Source organism: Columba livia, chromosome 7 (genome assembly GCF_036013475.1).
Source record: "Columba livia isolate bColLiv1 breed racing homer chromosome 7, bColLiv1.pat.W.v2, whole genome shotgun sequence".
In the NCBI taxonomy this organism is placed as follows: Eukaryota; Metazoa; Chordata; class Aves; order Columbiformes; family Columbidae; genus Columba; species Columba livia.
The window spans coordinates 2,521,776-2,544,193 of NC_088608.1; the positions used below are offsets into that span (position 1 = coordinate 2,521,776).

The 22,418-nt window shown below is 42.1% G+C and overlaps 1 protein-coding gene and 1 long non-coding RNA gene across 2 annotated transcripts in view; one reads left to right on the plus strand and one right to left on the minus strand.

Annotated features, from left to right (window-relative positions):
• Nucleotides 1-5,271, minus strand: part of EPC2 (enhancer of polycomb homolog 2) — a 45,582-nt gene extending 40,311 nt beyond the window's left edge. Inside the window, exon 1 of the mRNA XM_005499105.4 lies at nt 4,857-5,271. Within this exon, the coding sequence (XP_005499162.2) occupies nt 4,857-5,009 (153 nt within the window). The 5' untranslated portion in view covers nt 5,010-5,271. The remainder of the gene's footprint in view (nt 1-4,856) is intronic.
• LOC110364256 (uncharacterized) lies at nt 4,345-6,871 on the plus strand. Its single transcript, XR_010473950.1, has 2 exons — nt 4,345-4,759; nt 6,050-6,871. It is a non-coding gene; the product is annotated as an uncharacterized LOC110364256 (long non-coding RNA).
• The last annotated feature ends 15,547 nt before the right edge of the window (nt 6,872-22,418 follow it).

The window sequence follows — 22,418 nt, forward strand, 5'->3', positions numbered from 1 at the left end:
TCTGTTGACCTTTTATTTTACACACTGGTGTCCTGGCTTCTCCTCTGTTCTACAAAGCCCCTCATTTATAAGAAACTTTGAGGGTTCAACCACAGGTTATGAACTCACATCCAACATAAAAATCTCAAGTCGGAACAGATTCTGACCACATGGGAAGTCATTTATGCACATTTATGTTTTTAAACCTAAACCTGAGTGCACCAGACAGTACCAGGTATTTCTGATCTAGAGCTTAACTAAGTCCTCACACATTTGATAAGGGTTGCTCTGGAGTGGCCAGCCTCGCCCTTCAGTGGACCCTTTCTGTGCAAGTTTGGAACATTTCATTGCATTTTTATAGCACCTTCCTAAAAGTCATGGGTGTTGACAGCACAACAAACATCAGAACTTCATCTCTCTCTAAAAGAAAATACCATCACCATCATGAAATTTAAGCTAATTGTTGTTTTAAGGCACCTACTGTTTAACAGTATCATTCAGTATGAATAATTATTGCTAAATTGGGACTAAAAGAAAAAAATCCATTCATGCTATGAAAACAACTATCTGTAACATTTTCACATACAAAATCAATCTTAGAAGACTTATGCTTCCCAAAAAAGATGCGATGGTGTGCCTGGAGTAGAGGGGGAGACTCGACACCGAACTGCCAACCCTGATTTCATTGCAGAGAACAAGCTGGTAGCACTCCACACAATTCCAGGATGTAGAATATGTATCAAACTAGACTAACCCCCTCTGTGTTGACAACTACCTGTAATATGTAAAAAACTCCATTAATCTCCTTATACAAAAGTGGCACTATCAGTTAATGCAATGTATTAAAAAAAAGCATATAATCTGTAAAATGTGCACCATTTTGATGACAGGGGCAAAAGCAGAGCACCCCTAAAGTCCCCAGCCAATGTCAATGTGTTTATGCTCACACATGCAGGATGAAGCCCCTCCAAGAGAAGATTAAGTGATTATTATTCGATCTCGTGCACAGAAATCACAAAAAAACAACAAAAAAAAAAGCCTGGGCACAAGAATATGTACAAAAAAACGTGAAAGCAGGACTGGGTCATAAACTTTAAAAAGTAAGCATTGCCAGAACATTAATTATATCTCTGAGTGTATGTATATATTTCAAATTCCTCCTGATTTAAGTATTCGTATTCTAGTTCACTGTATCAGCAAACATATTAAGTGTGTTACACCGTATCAGAAAAAAAATCTACAACTTGCACAAAGTCGATGGTTCCTGCTTTAAAAGGAGAATGAATATGCTGCTTCAGAAGCATCAGGAGCTCCAGGATGCCTGGAAAGCCAGATGCGGAACACCTGGAGTTCCCAGGGTTACAACACAGACCAATGGATGGAAAGATGGACGGAGTATGAACAGAAGGGAAAGGAAGAAAAAGTTTCTTCACTTTAACTACCTCTAGCCTGTCAAAATACTCAAAAATGAACATAGTATTTAATGATCAGTGAAAGAGCATCCTGAGGTGATCACTCAAGGACTGAGAATGGAAGTCACTTCTCATTCATCCTCTGTCAGCATTCTAATCACATTAAACCATGTCCTTAACTCGCTATTCGTGCACTTTTTCCTCTCTAACCTCCGCCTTGTCATGTGCTGTCAAGCTGAGCTGTAAATGAATGTATATTCAAACAGGAATTTGGAGACCAACGTTCAGACAACTTTGACCCCGCAATCTAGGTATCATCAATTACCACCATGCTTTTAGCTTCCTAACAACACAAGTAAATTTACTTCTGAAAGCCTTTGGCCTGCATTTGCCTCATTATTGAGCAGGAGTTTTTCCCCTACAAAGTGCAACTCAGCAATGCCTAGTAACACATATTCTAATTAAAACCACATAGTTATGCGAAGAGAAACAAAACCAAGGCTTATCTATTCTGCAACTCTTCCTCCTTCTAGCCAAAACAATTCATTAGCATCAGAAAATAAACTCTCACTCATCAGAAAAAAGAATATATACAAAGTGTCCCTGCTCAATTTTTGAAGCTCTCAAAAGGACATTAAGCTTTTGCTTCATAGTAATTTCTCTCTTACATGAGTTAAAAAACAAACAAACCAACGCAGACAGTTTTCTTCCTCAGGCTTAATTTAGAGTAAATTAAAAGCACCTTCTAACATAAACATGCTACAGACCGGAAGCCTAATTCCTTCACAGCTGGAATCTCCAGGTGAGGGAAATGAGTTGTTGATTTGGAAAACGCTATAAGTGGATATCTATCTCTAAGATATTTATAGAATTAGTTCCAGAATATTCATCAAGATCAAATAAAAAGTCAAATAAAGATGCTTCTATGTTCCAAACAATAGTACTAATGGGGGGGGAAAAAAAAACACAAAAACCACACCACAAACCCACAAACCAAACATTAAAAACAAAAGGACCAAAAGCTGCACTTTTGTATATACAAAATATCAACCATGAACAAAGCAAATCACATGCCTGTACTAGCGAAACCACATTGTAAAGAACAGGGCAGACAGACATGTCAATCTTAACCGTTTCCAATCTTGCAAATCTGTAAATACCTAGTTATTTTCAGGGAAAGTCAGCCCTGGGAGATGCTCCGTGAGCCCAGGACGGGCTGTACTACAAGAGGCTTCACCCAGGGCAGCACAGCAAGGGACGCGGGTACCCGGGCAGAGAAACAGGCTTTGTGTGTCTGTACAACAAGCAGGAATCGTCAGCTACCCTGATGCTTCAAAGGTCTCTCACAAGATGCACCCCTGGCCAAAGCCTGGCTAAAAAAAACCCCTTGAGACTCTCAAGTAATTCAGATGTCATAAATGAAAATGTAGATCTTACTTTCCCCCTGCAAAAGTCCCTTTCAGAATACATCAAATTGATCGTAACAATATTTGCTATGAATATTTCTCAAATTTAAATATTTCTCAAATATTTAAGTACTGCCATCTAGGACAGCCCTTCCTAGAAGGGTGTTGTATACCACTACCACAAAAATTTACATTAAAGAATTATTTGTGCAACACTGAGAAGACGGCTACTCCATGAATGAAACTGTCACTACACGGCAATAATCTAAACAATCTACTAACAGTTCAGTTTATAATCTTGTCTGGTTGATGTATCTAGCACTATGCTTATGTATTGCTTCAATGACCACTTCATTTTGAGACTATTACATAATATATCAAATATAGCCACATTTCAGGGCAGAGAAAATAAGCCTCGTTCTTACAGAAAAGCAACATTCTAGTACAACACTAAAGCAGTTTTATTGAAGTATAAATCTGATCTCCACAATCAGCTAAGCAGTCCACAAGTAGCTTGCTTGAACCCTTAAAGCAATTTTCCATTTCCGACAAGTTTATTAGTTTATTTAAAACATGATTTATCAAAACAACACAATCATTTTTAAAGTCAAGCCATATTTTATAAACATTAAATGCAAACACAGCACGGTAGACTTCAAAGACTGAGAAAACCCAAATTACTCCCCAAGATCGCTTCGTTAGTACCACACTGCTGTTCCTGTTAAATATGCTCCTGGATTCTAGCAGAAATTTAGTCTTTGGGTAGCACTGAAAGTTTTGATCACAGGGTATTACACGTTGTAGAAAAAAAAAGGGGGGGGGAAATAATAATAATAATAGAGGGGTAAGACAGCAGACTACTTTTAATATCAACAATCAAGTGAGAAAAACCTATCGGAACAGCACGGAGCCTCCTCTGACAGCAGAGCCCTCGGAAAAGCCAATCCCCAGCATCGAGGTTCGGCTGAGGCGGAGACACAGATTCATTGAAGAAATTCTTGAGGGTGCATCCACTATGGGCTCTGCACACAAGCACAGACACATCAGGCGACAGCCCCTGAGCCGCACACAACCCTAAGGAGTTGATGTCTAAAGGTCGGTAAGACAAAACTGCACATTTAAACGACACCAGAACTCTGTGCAAGCATCTTCAAAGTGCTGCTTGTCAAAAACCCCAGAAACTGATCTTAAGCGGACAAAAGCTTTCCCCCTCCCTATAACGCTACAAGAAGAACAAGCATCACATATCTATTTTTAACAAGCGCTGGTTTATTTAGAAACCGTATTATTAACGCTTAGAAGCCCAATGCTTAATGCAACTCGACCAGCCGATACATCTGACATTTGATGTGCAACACACAGCGCAAAACATCTATTTTGGAGAAGCACGAGCAGCACACGGACTCGTTGCAAGTGCCGAGAATCTCCCACAGCGCAGGAACGAGCTCTACGGATGGATCCCTACGGGTCTTTTCCCACTCGTGACACTCAATGATTCTACGAGGCGAAGCCACTCGCAAACACGGGGACAAGCTGGAGTTCAGCACAAAGCGCAGTTCAAAAGCTTGCAGCGGGGAGAGACCGGGCAAAAGCCGCTGGTGGCTGCAGCCCTGTGGCTGTGACAGCGACATTCGGCGCGTCCCGTTCGCTGTCGTTCGGGCGCTCCGGGCCCCGCCGGTTCCCGCCCGCTCCACGCAGAGCGAAGCGGCGGCAAACACACTCTGCGCCAACTGCGCCCGCCCGCTCATTCAGAGACGCGCCTTGCGCTTTCCTCCTCCTTACGCTGGCGTAAAGGCCTCCCCCCCTCCGCTCCCTCCCTCCATCGCCACTAATCAAAACACTCGCGAGTCGGGACGCAAAGAAGATGGCGGAGCAGGGCCCGCTTACGGCGCCGGACAGCAGTTTACGCTGCGCTCTTTGCGCAGGGCCCCGTCGGAACCGTGCAGCGCCGCGGTGGGGAGCGTGCGTAGTGCGCTTGGTGAATGCCGATGGCCTATTTCCCGTGAGGGGAGGGGGGTGTCTGATAAACAATGGTGCCCCCCCTGCGCGGCTCCCTTACCGATTCCTCCTCTTTCTCCATCCCCGTGGGCATCTGCGGCACAGCCCGGTTGATGGAGACGCAGTCGTTGAGGTCGGGCATGTCCTTGCCGCGGTAGATGGGCAGCGGTTTGGCGGCGTCTAGCGCCCGGGCTCGGAAGGAGAGTTTGCTCATTGTCTCCCCCTCACAATAACACCCCGGGGCCGGGCGGGCGGGGGGGCCTTCAGTGCGGCCTCGCCGCCGCCTTCCAGCCGCTCCCGCACCCGGCCCGCACCACCATGGAGGGTCCCGCCGCCCCGGAACAGCTCTCCGCGGGGCCGCCCGTAGCTCACAGCGCACGCCCCGCAGCCCTAGATCCGCGCCGGGCTCGCTCGATCCGCTCCCTGCGCCATGGCAAACATGGCGGACATTAACCAAAGCGGCCAGCGATCCCGGCAGCCACCGCGAGAGCTCGGGCCGGGGGGGCGGCCGGCGGGAGGAGGGAGGAGAGAGAGGGGCAGCCGCGCTGCGCGCGCAGCCGAGGGCGGGCGGCTGAGGGGCCGGCGGGGCCGCGGCGGCTGAGGCGGGACGGGGCTGAGGGGGGAGCCGCTGTCTCCCCACCGCGGGCGGAGCCACCGGGAGCGAGTGGAGAAAGTGGCGCCGGGGCGTGTAGCGGCTGCGAGCGCCGTCCCCCGCCACTACCGGCTGGCCCGGGGCCGGTGACAGAGCCCGAGGGTCCCCCCGCGGCAGGGGCGGGAGGCCCGTGTGGTGATCGAGGGACGGAGCCCGCAGCCCCGTGCTCCGTCACCGGCTGTGCTGAGACCTACACCTTTTAGCAATAAAAACAACCGGCGAGAGAACGTAACTTCGGTTAGTGTCAGGAGAATAGACCCAGGCTCTGTGACAACCGATGATAGGACAAGGGGCAATGGGTGCAAACTGGAACACAAGAGGTTCCACTTAAATATGAGAAGAAACTTGTTGGGGGTGAGGGTGGCAGAGCCTGGCCCAGGCTGCCCAGGGGGGTTGTGGAGTCTCCTTCTGTGCAGACATTCCAACCCGCCTGGACACCTTCCTGTGTAACCTCATCTGGGTGTTCCTGCTCCATGGGGGGATTGCACTGGATGAGCTTTCCAGGTCCCTTCAACCCCTGACATTCTGGGATTCTGTGATTCAGTTATTGTTACAAACACAACACTTCAGAAACAAACTCATACCCACTCATGTTTTTTTAGTCAAGCATGGTGCTCTTTCTGCATGGACCGAGTGTCAAAGAGGAATGAAGTTCTGCGTACAGCAAAATATGGGGCTTCTCCTGTGCAGAATTTGTATCACAGACCTGTCCGTAGGTCTGGAGTTGCTCAGGATAAATGAGATAACTGCGTGCCCTGTGATGCTGATCTGCTGTGGAAGTTCCTCCTCATGTTTGGTTTGGCCAACTTTAAAAGGACACAACGCTGAGCAGGAACAAGGCATCCCCCTTGGAAAGAAGAATCCCAAATTCTCCAAGTGGACAAAGCCACAGTCCTCCACCCATCCAGAGCTCCCTGCGTCGGTACGGACTGGAGTCTGCAAAGCCCTTCATCGAACACCTATAGTGCTCCAAATACCTCATCGCTTCCATATTATTTTGATATCCAGAGATGAGCTACTTTTTCTCACCTTAGAGCTCTCACAGAAGTTGTCAGGGCAATCTGCCTTCAGAATAAACTGGAACTGCTAGCAGACAAGACTTGACCATGTTACCAGTTGGAACACAATGCCAACTGTATATAGTATTCCATCTTTTGATTAAAAACAAACAAACAACAAGAAAGAAAACAAAGAAAAAAGGAAAAAACAAACAAAACTTGACCAAATAGATTTAGTTTCTGAATTGCTGTTCATTTTTAGTTAGCTACTGCATTTGATATTTATATGGTCTTATGCAGCAAATACAACCACTGTTCGTGATAAACACATGATTTACAAAATGAAGAATAAAGAACTGTGTCAGCTAGAGAGAGAGAGAGAAGGAAGGTGAAGCAAGTGCAGTAACACACTACAGGAGAAAAGAAGCAGCAATAACATCACAGTCATGAGCCATGGATCCAAATTAGTTTTGGGTAAGATCTGGAAATTATATTAGCTGCTCCTGTGAAAGCGTCGGGTTAATGTTCAACAATAGTCACATGAACAAATGAAGCTCTAAAAATTGTGAGAAAAGGAACAGAGAACAAAACCGTGATAGATTGCACTTATTTAGAATTCCCTTAAAATATTTTTATTCATAAAAGTAGGCAATTCTTTGACTTGGATTAGAATTAACATGCAAATATTTGGGAGTTGTATACTTTCTAGGTTAGAATTTACAGTTCAGCACCATTTTAGAAGTGACCCAACTTCCAACATCTAAAATTGATTTGATACCCCCAAATTGGTTCAGGATTGGTAGCAGCAGACAGTTGCAATTTTCCAAAGAGTTAATTGTGACGCAAATGTCTGCAAATGGCATATGAGGGGCATGAATTCCAGTCTCAGTAAATAAAATGCATTTTCAGCTCATGTTTCATGCATTTTCCATATAAATGCCATCACATGTAGTCTGTTACAGCCCTGCTGTACAGATTACGTGCATTTGAACAGATTAGGGTAGCTACAAGGAACGGGCAGTTCCTCCTGAAGTACTTCCTCAAGTAGTTAAAAGACAAGAAGGACTTTCTGCTTCCTTTCTAGCAAGAAAGATGCATTTTACTTACTGCCGTAAGATTTTTTTGCTTTTTCAGTTAGCACAACAGAACAAAAGATAATACCAACCTTCTCCCTTTGTGTGCATGCTCTGTTCTTTCTCACTGCTTAAATAAAAAGAAGAAAGAACAAAACCGCAACATATTTACCCTCAAGGCGGCTCTTAGTCCTAAACTCATCCCGTTATTTTATTTCTACAAGCAATGCAATTTTTTAAAATGATGCCCTGTAGGATCCTGAGGTTTTTTGTGTAGTCAGAAAAGCCATTGCACATACATGAACATGGGTAGGACTAAAGTTTTGACTTACGTTACCTTAGCTTTAAGCCAGAACCATGCATCTTTTCAGTACATACTCTAATCTCTTGTAAAATATTACAGGTTTTCTGAAGAATTTCAACTGTAGAAAAATGCTGAACTATATTTGACCTACAGATAAAATAACTTACTTTGATGCCCAAATCAAGAACACAATGTCTCAAATGAAATTATTTGCTCAGTTGTTGATTTTTGACTTGTCTTTGTATTTTCTGTGTAAGATAATGCAACTGAATATGCACACACATACTGGATGGACCCAAAATACCGAAATTTCATCTGAACACGTATATCAATGGAAATATTAGTGTTACATGGGCTCAGGTACTTTGTCACATCCTTTCTTTTGGTTCTGCTTCTCCATAGTAGCATTTATTATAACACAAGGGATGCTTGTTCTCACTGTAGCCGCCTAAAGCCTGGGTCATTTGTGATGGTCTTTTTGCACGTTTTTCCATTGTTTGTTTTGTTGTTTTTGTTGTCATTTTGTTTTTCTAATAATACACATCTCCCTACATTAGTCTTACACCAAACAGAAGCGTCACTTATGGATGGTTATGTGAAGAATCCTCAATGTACATTATTGCAATCTGACAGGTCATGAGCATGTAATTGTGTGATGTTTCCTTATAAGTACAAGAAGTATTTTTAAAAAAAATGCATGGACAGTATAGAAACATAGATTCCAGAAGTGGTTAATAGCCTCTGAAAAAGCACAGTGTCATCCAGCCTTGGAGGTTGTTTGAAACCTTAATTGTATGGTGTTAAAAGATCACTAGAATTTTAGAGCACTGATGACTTGACCGTGAATACCCCAAAATAATCATCACAATATGATGCGTATAGAAGAACCGTCTTTGTCTTCTGCAATGTGCCAGGTACACGCTGCACGGGGGTTAGAAGATGCAATTAGGGGAGTGATGCTGATGGCTCTCTGCTAACAAATATTTCCAATGTCACTGCTACGGCCACTGTACCTTCAGGATTCCTGCCTTGATAGCGGAAGCCTCATTATAGGGGGTTTTGATCTCATGTTTAAGCAAAACTTCACTCGAAGGGAGCCTGAAAGTAGCCAGGAGGCTGGCTTAGTAACTTCAGCACAAGGGAAAGTGCTGAGCTTTCCAGGAGATATATGAATGGACGAGGGGAGTCTTTTTAAAGGTTATGAAGTCCTTCTTTCTCCCTGTGTCTGAGAACCCCTATTGAAGTGAAAGGAACCTCTGTCCTATTCATTTCAAAGGGGGTTTTGTCAGGAAAAAGAGCTTGATCAAAGTAGCTACTAAGCATGCTTAGTGGCTAATGTTTGGAGTTCAATGTATCAGCTGTTCCAAACCATTTCTATTTCAAATTATTTAAAGGGTTTAGGGGACTGGCAGCCTGTGCGTTTTCCTCTTTAAGGTCACCAAAACCTATCAGCCAAAACGTGACATCTAGTATGGTGTAGCTTCTGGGGAGATGTAAAGCTCTGAACGAAAATTATAGAAGTTGAAAATGAAGTTAATATCTTGAGTCCAACAGTAACAGACACCATATAAAACTAAATTAAAATGCAGCTATGAAAATAGACAATTCCCTAAATTATAATGGGAAGGTAAAATGATGAAAAATGCTTGAGCTGGGAAGCAGCAGGAAGCTCCTGATCTAAGTTTTATACCAAAAATATCCATGTCAAGAAATACATTTAAAATGAAAGGAAAGCGTGCTTGGTGTCTGAATGGTAACACAGGCATCGGAAGGGGGCATCCGCTCTTTAAAGGAACCTGGTGCTGCTGTTTCCTATTGTATAAACTCTTGGATTCTTAGTCAAAAGATAAATCAACTCTTTGACTGTGACTGCGCTCTTCTATGACACAATTCAACAAGCAAGTTAACAACAAAGCAATTACAAAACCAGATCAATTTGTCTTAGAATTATATTCCTTAAACCTGCAGGTTTATATGTCAGAGTACTTCCTTATGTCCTTATATGACACAGATACCAGTCACTGAGGCTGCAAAAGCTTTTTCTATTACGAGATAAAGACATTCAGTTTTACCTCGTAGGCTGAAGTTTGTTCTTCATCAACGTAGACATGCATACATGTACATATTAATATGCCTCACATAGTATTTATGCTGAGCATATGTGGAACATCGAGTAAAACCAGGCACCTGTACGAGTGGAAAACAGGAATCTGGGGTTAATTTTTAAAACAGGCAGGACAGAATATGAAGCAAAAATGATGTATTTGATAACAAAGTGGTAGTCTAGAACAGCAATAATTTTCACGAAGGGGTATGTAATAATAAGGATACTCATAGCTCAAATATGATATGTGTATTCATATTAAAGAAATAACCATCTCAAGAGAGACATCCGCTGAAAATCATAAACATTGAAAAGTCTACTGAAAGCATTTTGAACCTATTTGACATCGTTTAATGTTGAAAATGGTGAGCATAGAGGGAATCGGTGGTTCTTTTGGTATTTGATGGACAAGATCAGACAGGAGATGCCAGCGCAGCATCCTCGATGTCACAGTGTGTGATCTTGCAGACGTCGCAGCGAAAGTGTGACCTGAAATCACGCCGGGGCAGCTGGTTCAGTGACTCACATGTGGGTTTGGCACAACGGCCTGGGGCTTCAAAGCAACAGCTTCTTCTGTGTCACTAAAAAGAATTTATGCAAGTGAACGGAAGGAGATAACACCAAAAAGTGTGAAATACCAAACAGGTGCATCATAAAATCTCAGATTTTTATTATTTCTCTTTCCCACTCTCTCCCCTTCCCCCTCAACCAAAAGAAACCCATGTCTTTTGCACTAAACAAAACCAGATGATGCTCGGCAGGGCAGGGGCTGGTCCCTTCCTGGCCATTCTGAGCGGCGCTGCAGCTGCTTCTGCGCACACATGGCTTGTGTGAATGCTGCATGGTCATTTGTTTTACCACCAGGAAAAAGGCAACTTTACAACACAGTGGCCAGTGAAGAGGAAAAGACGGGTTGTGACTGGAGCTAGAAAACTACTGTCATAATTGGTACATAGCATGGATTGTATTTATACCATTACGTTTTGGGAAAAACATTAGGTCTTAAAAAGAGTGAGATTTACTCACCTAGAAAAATCTAGCCGAGAAAATAGTGAAAAACAAGTTTACAAATATATACAAATTTATCCCAAAGTCTCACACCTCAGGAGGCAAACACAAGATTTTTTAAATTTTTTTTTTAATCAATGTGTTGATTAATCAATGTGTTGGGAGCTCCTCAGCTTGTGTTAAAAAACAATACCCATCCTGCCACTTAAAGTGCCAATATAGTACGAATCACGGATCATTAAAAGCTGTCACAGTTTTTATTTGGAATTCTGTGAGAAGCTCTGCCCAGCAGTAAGAGCTGCTCCCTTTCCTCTTCAGAGCTTCACAATTCTGCTGGATTTTAGAGCAAGGGTAGAAGTGGGTCCGCTTTCTAAAAATAAATTTGCAGGCAACTGTAAAAGTAAGAAATCAGGAAATACCCAAGGCGTAACTTTTTATAAATACACTAAAAACCACATGCTTACCTCAGAAAAAAAAGAAATTGGTAATTGCTGTCTTCTGGAACAGTGGCCCAGATATAACGACTTTTCTTACCAATTGACAATGGCAACATTTTCCCTGCTCACCTAGTTCTGAGGGAAGCAGGAAGAGCTTTTTAATGGCTTCATACAGTGAAAATAGGAAGCAAGGTGCAGCTGGCAGCCAAGTCTCTCACCTTTGCCAGTGCAGTGGACCTTTTTTTTCCATCATAGTGGGGTATCTTTATTTGTAGCTTGATGTCGGGGTGCCTGGCTGAACCAAGGTGATCCCCCAAATTCCCCTACCACACATCATTGTTGTGTGTTGCAGTCTAAAGGCATTTCCCCAGGAGGAAAGACTGTACTTTTATTTGATGCTAATCAGAGGGGAGTTTATCATCACTTGTATCAGAGTAGCGTTGTCGTGTGTTCTGTAGTGTTGTCGTGTGTTCTGTACTTTCCCCATTTTTCAGGAAAATTGGACAGAAAGCAATCACAGAAAAAAGCAAAAGTCTTTCAGCAACATTGCTGAGCATCAAGAAACAAAAATATTGGCTTGATTGCAAGAAAAATCAAAAGGAAGTTGAAGCATTACAATGGCAATGAATAATGGTGCTACCGTTTGTAGTACACTGTCAGCACATAAATTCATAGTAATGGAAGTTTTTAGTCTTCTGTTGTAAGTTATGCAGTCAACATTCAGACTTTAAAATGTATTCAAGCTTCACGTTTCTCTGCTTCCTTGAAAAGAGGATTTTTTTTTAAAGAAAACAGTACATAAAGAAGATACTTTTGTCACGCAGACATCAGTCCTGGCAAATCTGACACAGCATTTCCTCTTCCAAATTGCTATTGATCACCATTCATTGAAATATCTTGTCATGTATACAATCATCTTGATAAATACACAAATGCTTTGGAAGACCTGCTTCCAGGAAAGTCACACATTTATACCTGTGATTGCTTCCTCAGAATCAATATTGCAAACTATGCTCAGCTGAGCAATTTATTCTTATTTAAGTGACTAATGATTCCACGCTGCTCCCTAAAAAGAGGGAGAAGTTCACCTGTCAGCACATTCGGCTTGTTCACTCTTTTGCTTTAGGTTCACAGCCAAAGTCTTTTTGGAAGGAGGAGCAATGTTTACAGTCGAGGTGAACCTCAATGCCTCGTACCCATCGCTCGGTCCTGCCCTGGAAAGCCCCACGTCAGGGATTTCATAGAATCACAGAATCCCAGGTTGGAAGGGACCACAAGGATCATCTGGTCCAACCTTTCTTGGCACAAGCCCAGTCTTAGACAAGCTGGCCCAGCACCCTGTCCAGCTGAATCTTAACAGTGTCTCATGCTGGAGAATCCACCACTTCCCTGGGGACATTATTCCCATGACTGATTTGAGCTGAGACTGATAGAGCTGAGAGGAGGCCAGTTTGGAGTAGGCACCAGCTCAATGCTGGGGGAAGGCTGAGGAACCGAGAAGAGGGAAGTTTGGTGCAAATGCAGATCTGCAGGCACTCTCGCTGTATAATGCCAATCCGAGAGCTTTTCTTTCAGTTATCTTGAGAGGATATTTTGACACAGCCGAGTCTAACTACATATCCCTCTAAGACTGAACTTGAACCTGGATGTGTAGAGCCTCCACCTTGTGTCCTGCCCTCAGGTTTGGAGTATAGACAGAGCAGTACCTGTTCACGACATTTCTCTGAACTTCACTAATCAAAAAAGGAAGAAAAGAGAAGTAGGAACTGAATTGTGGGCATGGGATAGAGCAGACATGGTAAGAGGACACTGGTGACAGTGAGGGGAAGGTGATGCCTTCAAGTTTGAGTTGCCATGTATAAGCCTCGGCAGCTTACAAATGCAAACAGTGGATGCATCAACGTAATATTTGTGGAACTCCAGTGAAGATATGTAGCCAAAGAGGAATGAGGAAGGCTGAAAAATGGTAAGTTCGTCATAAATATTTTAAATAAATTTTCATTGTGTGTAGAGATATAGTAAGAATGTTCTTTGCCCAGTGAATCAAATAACTGAGGAGGCCCAGAAATGCCCAGGCAGCCACCCAGGGTCTCCTAGACCTGCCACAAAACCAGCTGCAACTCTTTCACTTTCTGCCCAGGTTACCCTGCTGTGAGGCAACGCAAGACAAACTCCTGCCAAACTTCATTCCTTGCTGCTGAGGCTCTGAAGGCTCTAGTAACATTTATGCAACAGGTCCCATGCTTGGACATAGAAAAATCAAGGAATGTCATGGGCGTGATGGGAATTTCTAACCCCAAATTCCTGAATAATGCATATGGGATTAAAAATCAGGTCAGCAAGTGCTTCTGGCTACTCCAGGTGTAGCAAAAATCTTATAAGACAAAAGAATGACTGCGTTTGGTAATGTTTCTGGAAGTACCTGGGTAGTGTCAGTAATTAGTCATACTTAAAAACGAAAGAGAAACAAAAGAGTGAAAAATACTGCCATTATGTAAAGAGAACATTTCATCAGAGTTTTAGTATAAATCTTCAATTGAAAAAAATGCCAGTGCAGTAGTTACATTTTCAAATTTCAAAAAGTTGTTACATTTTCAAATGAATCCATTCCTATTTCCCTCCAAATATTCCGTGGTTGTTTGTAAATTAAAGTCTTTACACAGTTCTTTTATTGTTTTAAACATGCAGATATTTTTTTGAGCTTTTCCTGAAGTCACAGGTTAATCCTTTAGAAAACGATCCATAAAGCCTAAGAGTTGCAAGTAGTTTTGACCCCAACTAGTCTGTTTTATCCAAACTACATTTGTAAGCTACCAAGCTTTTTCCTCTGAGTGAAATTATAATTCAACATGGGCTGTGCTTTCTTTGATCAAAAAGAACAACAGATTTAAGTTTTCCTCAAAAGCAAAAAACTGCAGTAGAAGAGATAAAGAGATATTTCTTTGTAGTTCATGTACCCATCCATCTGGGATGTTGCCCACTCGGGGAACTTGATGAACAGCTTGTACTCAAAATTTAAATAATAATAAACGCACACAAAGTATTGTCTACCACTGACCCACGGCAACCCGTAAAGCAAAAGAAAACACTTTCTAATTGATTTCTTGTTATATTCAACACTGAGCCAATGAAACTTTTATGTGGTGGTTCTAGCAGGAAAGAGGTATATTACTGTCAAAGCAGAAAAACAAATGCATAGATTTAGCCCAATAGCAATTTTTTTGTTTAAAGCTTCGGGCTTATTGCAACGTGTAGCCTCCTCAGGTTATGAGGACATAATCAAGCTTTCTCTGTACTGTTTTACTGCTTTCCAGCCAAATATAATACCATATGGTAAATGAAACAAAGCAGTTATTCTAAATTACTGTTAACAAAAGAAGTAGAGAGGGAGAGAAACAATAGTTTGATACTGAGGATCAACATGGTGTGGAGAGAAGGTTTAGCCTCAGATTGTGGTAGTAATACTGAAATTAATCTACCTGTCAACATATTGGATTTGTCCCGTGATCTCAAGGACCAGCAGTTCTGGGATGGGTTGGGAAAGCTGTGAGTTACTGGAGCACTTCACAGGAACTCCGCAAACCCTTTCATCTTGCTCTAAGACGGCCCTTCTACTGTCCCTCTTCCCCTGGAGAAATTAGGTCTTTAGAACTTTCTAAGAGAGAATACTGAAAGATTGAAGGTGTCAGAGCACTCAACCCTTCAAACCATTCTTCAAAACATTTCCATGTGAAAGCAGATGACATGTGTCTCCAGGAACACCCCGGTCAGCCCAGCAGCATCAACTCAGTTTTAAGTCCCCTTGTGCTGTTAGCCACAGAGCTAAATATTGAAATACAGATTTTGAACTATTTAGATACGAGGAGGTCTGCTAAGTCACAACTAAGATGCAGGCGAAAGAGCTGTTGCCAGCGATCCTGGTTCAGTGGAGCAGGATGAAATCCAGCCAGTCCCCAGCTTCCAGGAGCTCAAATAGCTGCAATGCAATCTGAGGCGCAATCCTTCTGCTATGCTGGGCCACCTGGTGTCCTTCCAGGAAGAGCTGTTGAGCTTCTACCTGGACCCAATAGCCATACCAGTTCTTCTTTTAGAAAAACGGGGCATGGAAAATCCCATTTCTGCTTCAAATCATCACGTGAACATCATGTGGGTCAAAGCGGTGGCTGGTAACAAGCTGAAGTTAATTTGGAAGACTGAATTTCGTGCTAAGCACGAAAGTGATTCCTCCTCTGTACTCTGTGCTGTGATACTCCATCAGGAGAATTTTGACGTATGGGAACCAAGTCCAGAGGGCTTCTAAGATGGTCAGGAGCTGGAGCATGTTCAGAAGGAGGGAAGAGTTACAAGGGGCAACAACGGAAAGTGATTAATAATAAGGAAAAAAAAAACAAATCACAGTGAGTTTGGTTAAACTCGGCATCCCAGACAAACTGGAGAATCTTTTCCACTGGAGACACTTAAAACCCACTGAACAAAGCTTATATCAACTAGACCTCATTTCCAACGTGACCTTGCTCTGATTAGGGGTCACAGCTGCTGTGCTCCAGAAATCACTTCCAACCTCATTTAGTCTGTGATTCTAAACTGTGTTGCAAAGCAGAAGGAAAATCAGCTGCTCGGGCTCTCAGAGATTACCTGTATTTTATGCTGACAAATGGGAATAAAAGGAATAATTTAATCAAAAATACACATCTTGTTTGATAGGCACTGAAGCTCCTTCTCTTTCTCCAGGCCCCCAATCCCTGCAAAGACAAACTCCACCATCTCATAGCTCTGATCCTCTACCAATAAATGACGTTGTTTTCAGAAGTGACTAGGGTTGAATTCTCAGCCATGCTGATCTCCAGGGACTGGGAACTGAGGCTCCTCATGTGTCAAACAGCTTCTATGATTGAAAAATCTATTTTAAACGGCTTTTTGGTAATTTAGGTGCCTTTTTTGGTTCTTCCTTTTAGCATGGGCACAACTGATGTCAAATTAGCAAAAGCCAGTCCAGGACCTTAGCAATGCATTTTTCAGAGGCTTTCAAAGCAGAAATTTGTTAACATGAAATAAATCAAACATCAATTCAGTTAATAATTTAGACCCTGAATTTCTTGTATTTCTTGGGGAAACTGAAAAACACATTAGAAAAATATTTCTGCATGCTTTTTCTATCAAACTTTGCAGTACTTCTGTAAAAACTTAGTTTTACTCCCCAATATGGATAATCTAGATCTTAGCAAAGCTAAACCAGAAATTTTCTTATCATCTGTTTTTACCTAAAGGCTTCCCTAGGCCTCATTAGATTTCTGACAGACAGTATCAGTTTGGAGTAGATACGCATGGCAGCATATGTTTTGAAATAGAAATAGGAAATACGCAGAAAAATCCAGACAGGCAAGTCGTATTTTTTAAAAATTCATTCTTTAATATGACAAATTTGAAGGAGGAAGAAAGAAAGATTAATTATTGTTTTGGTTTTGAAGGCTTCTAAAGCTTCCTCTAATTTTTAGCTAATTCTCCTTCTTTCAGCCACTCAGCAATTTCGCACTGTCAGGTGTGGCTGAGAAAATTTGGTGTTATTGAAATACATTTGCCACTCAGTATCCGAGACACAGGTGTATCTTGCTGTGCCAACAAAATGTCTTTGTTTAACTCTATTTTTGCTGGAGTCTTCTGTGTGAGCAGATGTGGAGCACGCCCAGGAGTGCTCTGTATGGAATGTGTGATTGATCAGGAAAACCCAGCCTGCCCGTGCCTGCAGGTCTGTTTTACCTGTTCTAAAGGGTAATAAAAATGCAGCTGAGTTTGACCAAAAATAGGATGTCTTACCCTTTGATCACACACTACTTGCATATGAGTGTAGAATGACAGAATCACAGAGTCATTTTGGTTGGAAAAGACCTTTAAAATCATCAAGTCCAGACGTTAACCCACCCCTGGCACTGCCCCATGTCCTGAGAACCTCATGTCCGTCTGTCCAGCCCTCCAGGGCTGGTGACTCCAGCACTGCCCTGGGCAGCCTGTTCCAATGCCCCACAGCCCTTTGGGGAAGAAATTGTTCCCCAGATCCAACCTCAACCTCCCCTGGGCAACTTGAGGCCGTTTCCTCTGCTCCTGGCGCTTGTTCCTGGGGAGCAGAGCCCGACCCCCCCCTGGCTCCAAGCTCCTTTCAGCAGCACTGTGGAAGCAATGTACCTTCTCCTCAAAGAAACAGCCATTACGGGAGTTTTTACCATTGTTTTAAGCTTTCCTTTTTTATTTTCTGTCTTTGCTTTGGGAGTATCTGTGGTTAATGTGCAGGAAGAAGCCGGGCTGAAGTGACACTGAAATCCACAGCGTTACATGCTCAGCTCTCCAGGTCCTGGCTGTTGGGGGGTTCAATGAACACCCCCTTTTCCCAGGGGAGAATGGGGCTCTCCCAATCCTGCTCCCAGATTTGTACCCCTGAACTCACCTTTGAGTTGTTATGTGATGGTGAGCTTCAGACTCATGGGTTCCACTCTAACTTCAGGTATCTAGATAACCAACTCGAAAGATTTTTAATAAAACAGCGGCTTGCAACGTATTAAAATATTCTAAGTTGGGAAGTTATGGTTCCATGTACATGGCCTTCCTTTCCTGCTGACACCTCTGTAATAACACGTTTTGTTCTACTCTGTTCACCAATGGGAAAGGGAACAGATTCTCCCGATGACCAGACAGCCACAAGGAACCGCAGGTTCCTTAATAATCCCCACATCGCTGGGGTTATTAAATTCCTGATGAACAGCTCCTCAGGTCTCCATTCCACCGCGGGCAGAGACTTGGTCGTGTTTAACCAGCGCTGCAAAAGCATCTTGCTTTTCTCCAGCTCAGAAGGCGCGTGGAGCCCTTGTCTGATGCGGCACCGGGAGATTTGATGGTATTTTTCCCAATGGATCATGCTGTGGTTCGGCTGTAATTTGCCAGCCTCACTTCTGCATTTATCCTATTCCCTTGGACACATCAGCATTCAGCATATGCTTTGAATATATTAGAAGCTATGATTTTTTTCCTTCCTCTTTTAACTATACCTTTTGTCTGTTAGCAAATACACTTCCAGAGTTCATTTCCGCTTCAATGTTTCTGCATGAGCCAGAGCCATGGCTGGATCCAACCAAACCCCACTTCCATCTGCCCTGTGATTTATAATCTGAACATTGCCACCTCAGTTCCTGCCTTCCTTTATATTAAATTTTGCAAGAGCTCTGTTCAAAGTAGTTTTGGAAATGGTTTTATTTACATTACTCATTCTCTGTTTAGTTTTTCATTTCAGGTAAATTCCTGTTATCCTCATTCATGGCTGAGCAGAACGGCCCTGTTAATGTAAAGAGCTATTTGGTGACAGTTCAAAACATTCATTATAAATTTGATATTGGCATAAGAATAGGAACAAACAATATACACTTCCAAAAGCCAATATTTAAAATTAATTTAGAAAGAGACCTGACAAAACAAGTTTAATTTCAGATTGTGTAGGTATCTTGCTAACAACATCCATTTGTATTTTACCCACGCTGTTACTTCTCTCTGTTTTGCTTTTGTTGGGTGCAGAAGGACCCGCCTGGGGACTCCTGTCTCCTCTAGCAGCAGCTCTGCAGTCTTGCTGCTGGAGCTCAGCATGATGGCCCTTGGCCTCACCTTCCCCCTAAATAATTCATCTATGTGCAGATTAATACAATGGGCAAAGAACAGTAAAGAGCAGGATTTGAATTTGCTTAGTGCAAAACAGTCTAGAATAGGTCATTTTACTTGCAACTCGTGCTTTTCAGCAGTTAATAGTATTATAAAAGAATAGGTCAATATTCTTGTGCTTAACAGTCGTAGCTCATTTTATTTCTGTCCAAATGATAAAACCTAAACTAATGTATTTTGGGAATAAAGACTGGGCCTATACCTTGGACACAATTTTTCATTCTCTAGCTTTGCTTTGAGAAGTTCTCAATATAAATCCTACCCATACAAATCAGTATAAATCTTACACGCAAACTTTCCAAAACATATTCCAAAAGTATGGGCTTTAAGCAAGTGCTTAATTTAAGACTGACATGTGATTTGCCAAACAAATTATGACTAAGGCAACACATAGTTTGTTCAGTAGGACCAAAATTTGTTGCAGTGTGATTCATCAATGAGTAAGAGTGATGCTATCTAGAGTTTTAATCTAAGTGCAGATTTGAATAATGACCTGAGTTTTTGGAAGAGCAGCTAGCTAAGCAAGAAAGGAAGAAAACATAAAAATCTGTAAAGAATTCTGTGCTTGGTATCAGCACCTATTTTCAGCTAGATGAGTCAGTGAGCTATCACATGGATTCGCACAGAAATATCAAAGCAAATCCCACTTCAAACCCACACCACTTCCCAATATATACCTTCACTCATCGATTCCAGCAAACCGAGCAAACATATATTTGTCTGAAATTAAAGCGGAAGAGATCAGACCTACAGCAATAATTATTTTTTTAAAAACAAAGACTCTAATTTTCTGTGAAAATTCTGCCCAGGCTAATTTACAGCTGAACTGAGTAGAAATATGCAGTCAACAAGTGACATTTGCCGAGCTCAATAAGTGGAGCCTTTATGACATATCCAGAGATCCAGGGACGCAAATTGTGTTGCAAAATTGCAAAAAAAAAAAATTGAAAATTACAGAGATAGGAACTTGTGCAAATATTCTGTAATAATAATGATTGAAAGAACTACAGCTGTCATGCAAGGACTGAAACCCAACAGATTTCTTCAATATTATAAGCTTATTGGGATATAAATATGAGATACCTCTGGATACATGAGAGAAACATCATTTGTAGTGGTTCATATTTTGAAACATGAAGCCAATTACTGTGCTAGAAGAAAACATAACTCAATCTGTTACAGAATATTACTGCTAAATCACATCCTAGGAGAAGATGAAGCTTTGACAGACTTTCACTTTTCCAGAATATTCTGCAAGGTATTGCAAGTTGCTGACAGATGTAAAGTCCTCTGGAAATTAAAAGAAGGATTTAGGGCATGTTTTTAATGCCATATTCAGAACTGCAACATTTACACACTGGAAGATTAAAAACCATATTGTTTGACCAAAAACCCCTATGGACTTCTGCATCCTACCATCTTAGTACATCCTGCTTTTCTCCTACAGTTTATAAAACCCTATGACTAAAGATGTTTAGGACCTCCCTGCTATAAAGAGGATTTACCTGTGAATTCCAAGCAAATGAAGAGGAAAACTGAAAGAAGACACTGGGTCACCTCATTCTTTCTTTTATTTGCTGTGAGGAGATGAGTTCAGCTTTGGGCTTTAGCCGCTAGTCTCCTCACCAGGGAGCGAGTTTTCTTCAGTGCCGGACTAACGAGAACAGGTGATTAGGAAAGCAATTAAACACAATGAGAAATTGCTGCCTTAGAGAAAGCGATGTAGAAAAATCTCTTACTGGTAATGTCCTGGACGACAGTGAGAAGAAACAGTGGTTTGGTACAATCAATACCTCCAGCAACACAACACCAAAAACCAGCTCATCGGCATCTTCTGATTGTGCTTTGACTTGAACAAGCTCACACAACAAAGCAAACAAATTTATAAAATAAATTCCAATAACTGGAAACAAGTGACAGCCAGCTATACGCATGAGTTGATTCCAACTGGCTCCAAGTTTAGCTCAGATGATTTACAGGTATTTAGGAGAGAAGCGGCCATGTATGGGTGTTATCAGCATACTGCTGAGATGGCTTATCAATTACCAGGTGATTACCAAATTTGGCAACAAATGGCTGCCAAAATAAACAAGTGATTGGAGAAATTGCCACATGGAAAGAGAGGAGAGGGGTGCAGCTTGCACGCTCTGACAGAGCAAAAGCCGAGGAGGGACACGGTCACTGGCTGTAGATGTATCAGCGACTGAACATCCAGAGAGGCAAGCTGAACAACTGTGTCAGAACAAGAACAGATGGAGGAAAAGGAGCCGTGTGCAAACTCAGGTTGGAAATCAGAAGACGATTGCCACTGTGGGATGATGTCCCAGTCAGAGCAATGGGAGGAAAAAGTCAAACACGGTCTGATGGAGCTTGAAAACTGCTAAGGCTTGTTCAATGTTCTGCTTAGCATCGCTGGCCAGGGCTTTCCCACACACAGGAGCCTCAAGCCACTATTTTGGGACCAAAGGTTTTGTTTTTAAGCATAGTTTGTTTTAGCATTAAATAAACAAATATAGAGTAAGTGATGCATGCAGCTTGGTGGATTCCTCGATAAGAAAGTCACGTGTGCAGATTAAGAAATAATTTTCCTTTGGTGAGGGAGCCAAGGTGCAACGTCTCCTCCTGGTACAGGGAGCTGGAGCTGCACGGCGGTTGGGAAAAACAGGTCAGTGAAGGGAGAAATACAATTCCAAATTCAACATTGGTGGAATGGTGATTTCAATTTTCATGGACTATTTACATCCATTAAGCCCTGACACAGATGTACGAGCAGTAACTGTGGCGAGAGTCCCAGCTCAGGTGGTTGAGAGCAGGAACAAATTTAGCTCGGTTTACGTTGGAGACCAGACTGTGCTTATAACAGACTGCTTGGAAGATGCGCTAGGAGAAAATATTAGAGAAACACCATGTTTCTAAATTCCCTGAAAACTTGAATAGATGCAGTTGTCTATGGAGCTGAAGTAAGAGTCCATTCAAATTTCAAAGAAAGAAAAGATAATGTGCAACCTCAGTTAAAAGCAGCTATTTCTGAGCATTACAGACATAAAAACTTCAGCTTCATGGTTACTTACTTGAAAACACTGGGCCCTAATGCCTTTTTGCAGCAGTAACATTAGAGGTTTTAGAGGAACCTTGTTTTCTAACTTGCCTTTTTCTGAGAAATGTAAACTTCACGACTTTTTACTTATTCTTTGGATCCAGAAACAAGAATGCAAACTTCCTATAAGGAGGCACATCTCACCTGGGTTTTTTTTTATTGAAGGACAAAGCTGAAATAAACCTCTTAGATTTAGGAGGACTCTTAACTCATGGAAATTTTCAAGAAGAAATCTCCTTTCATCTTTTAAGG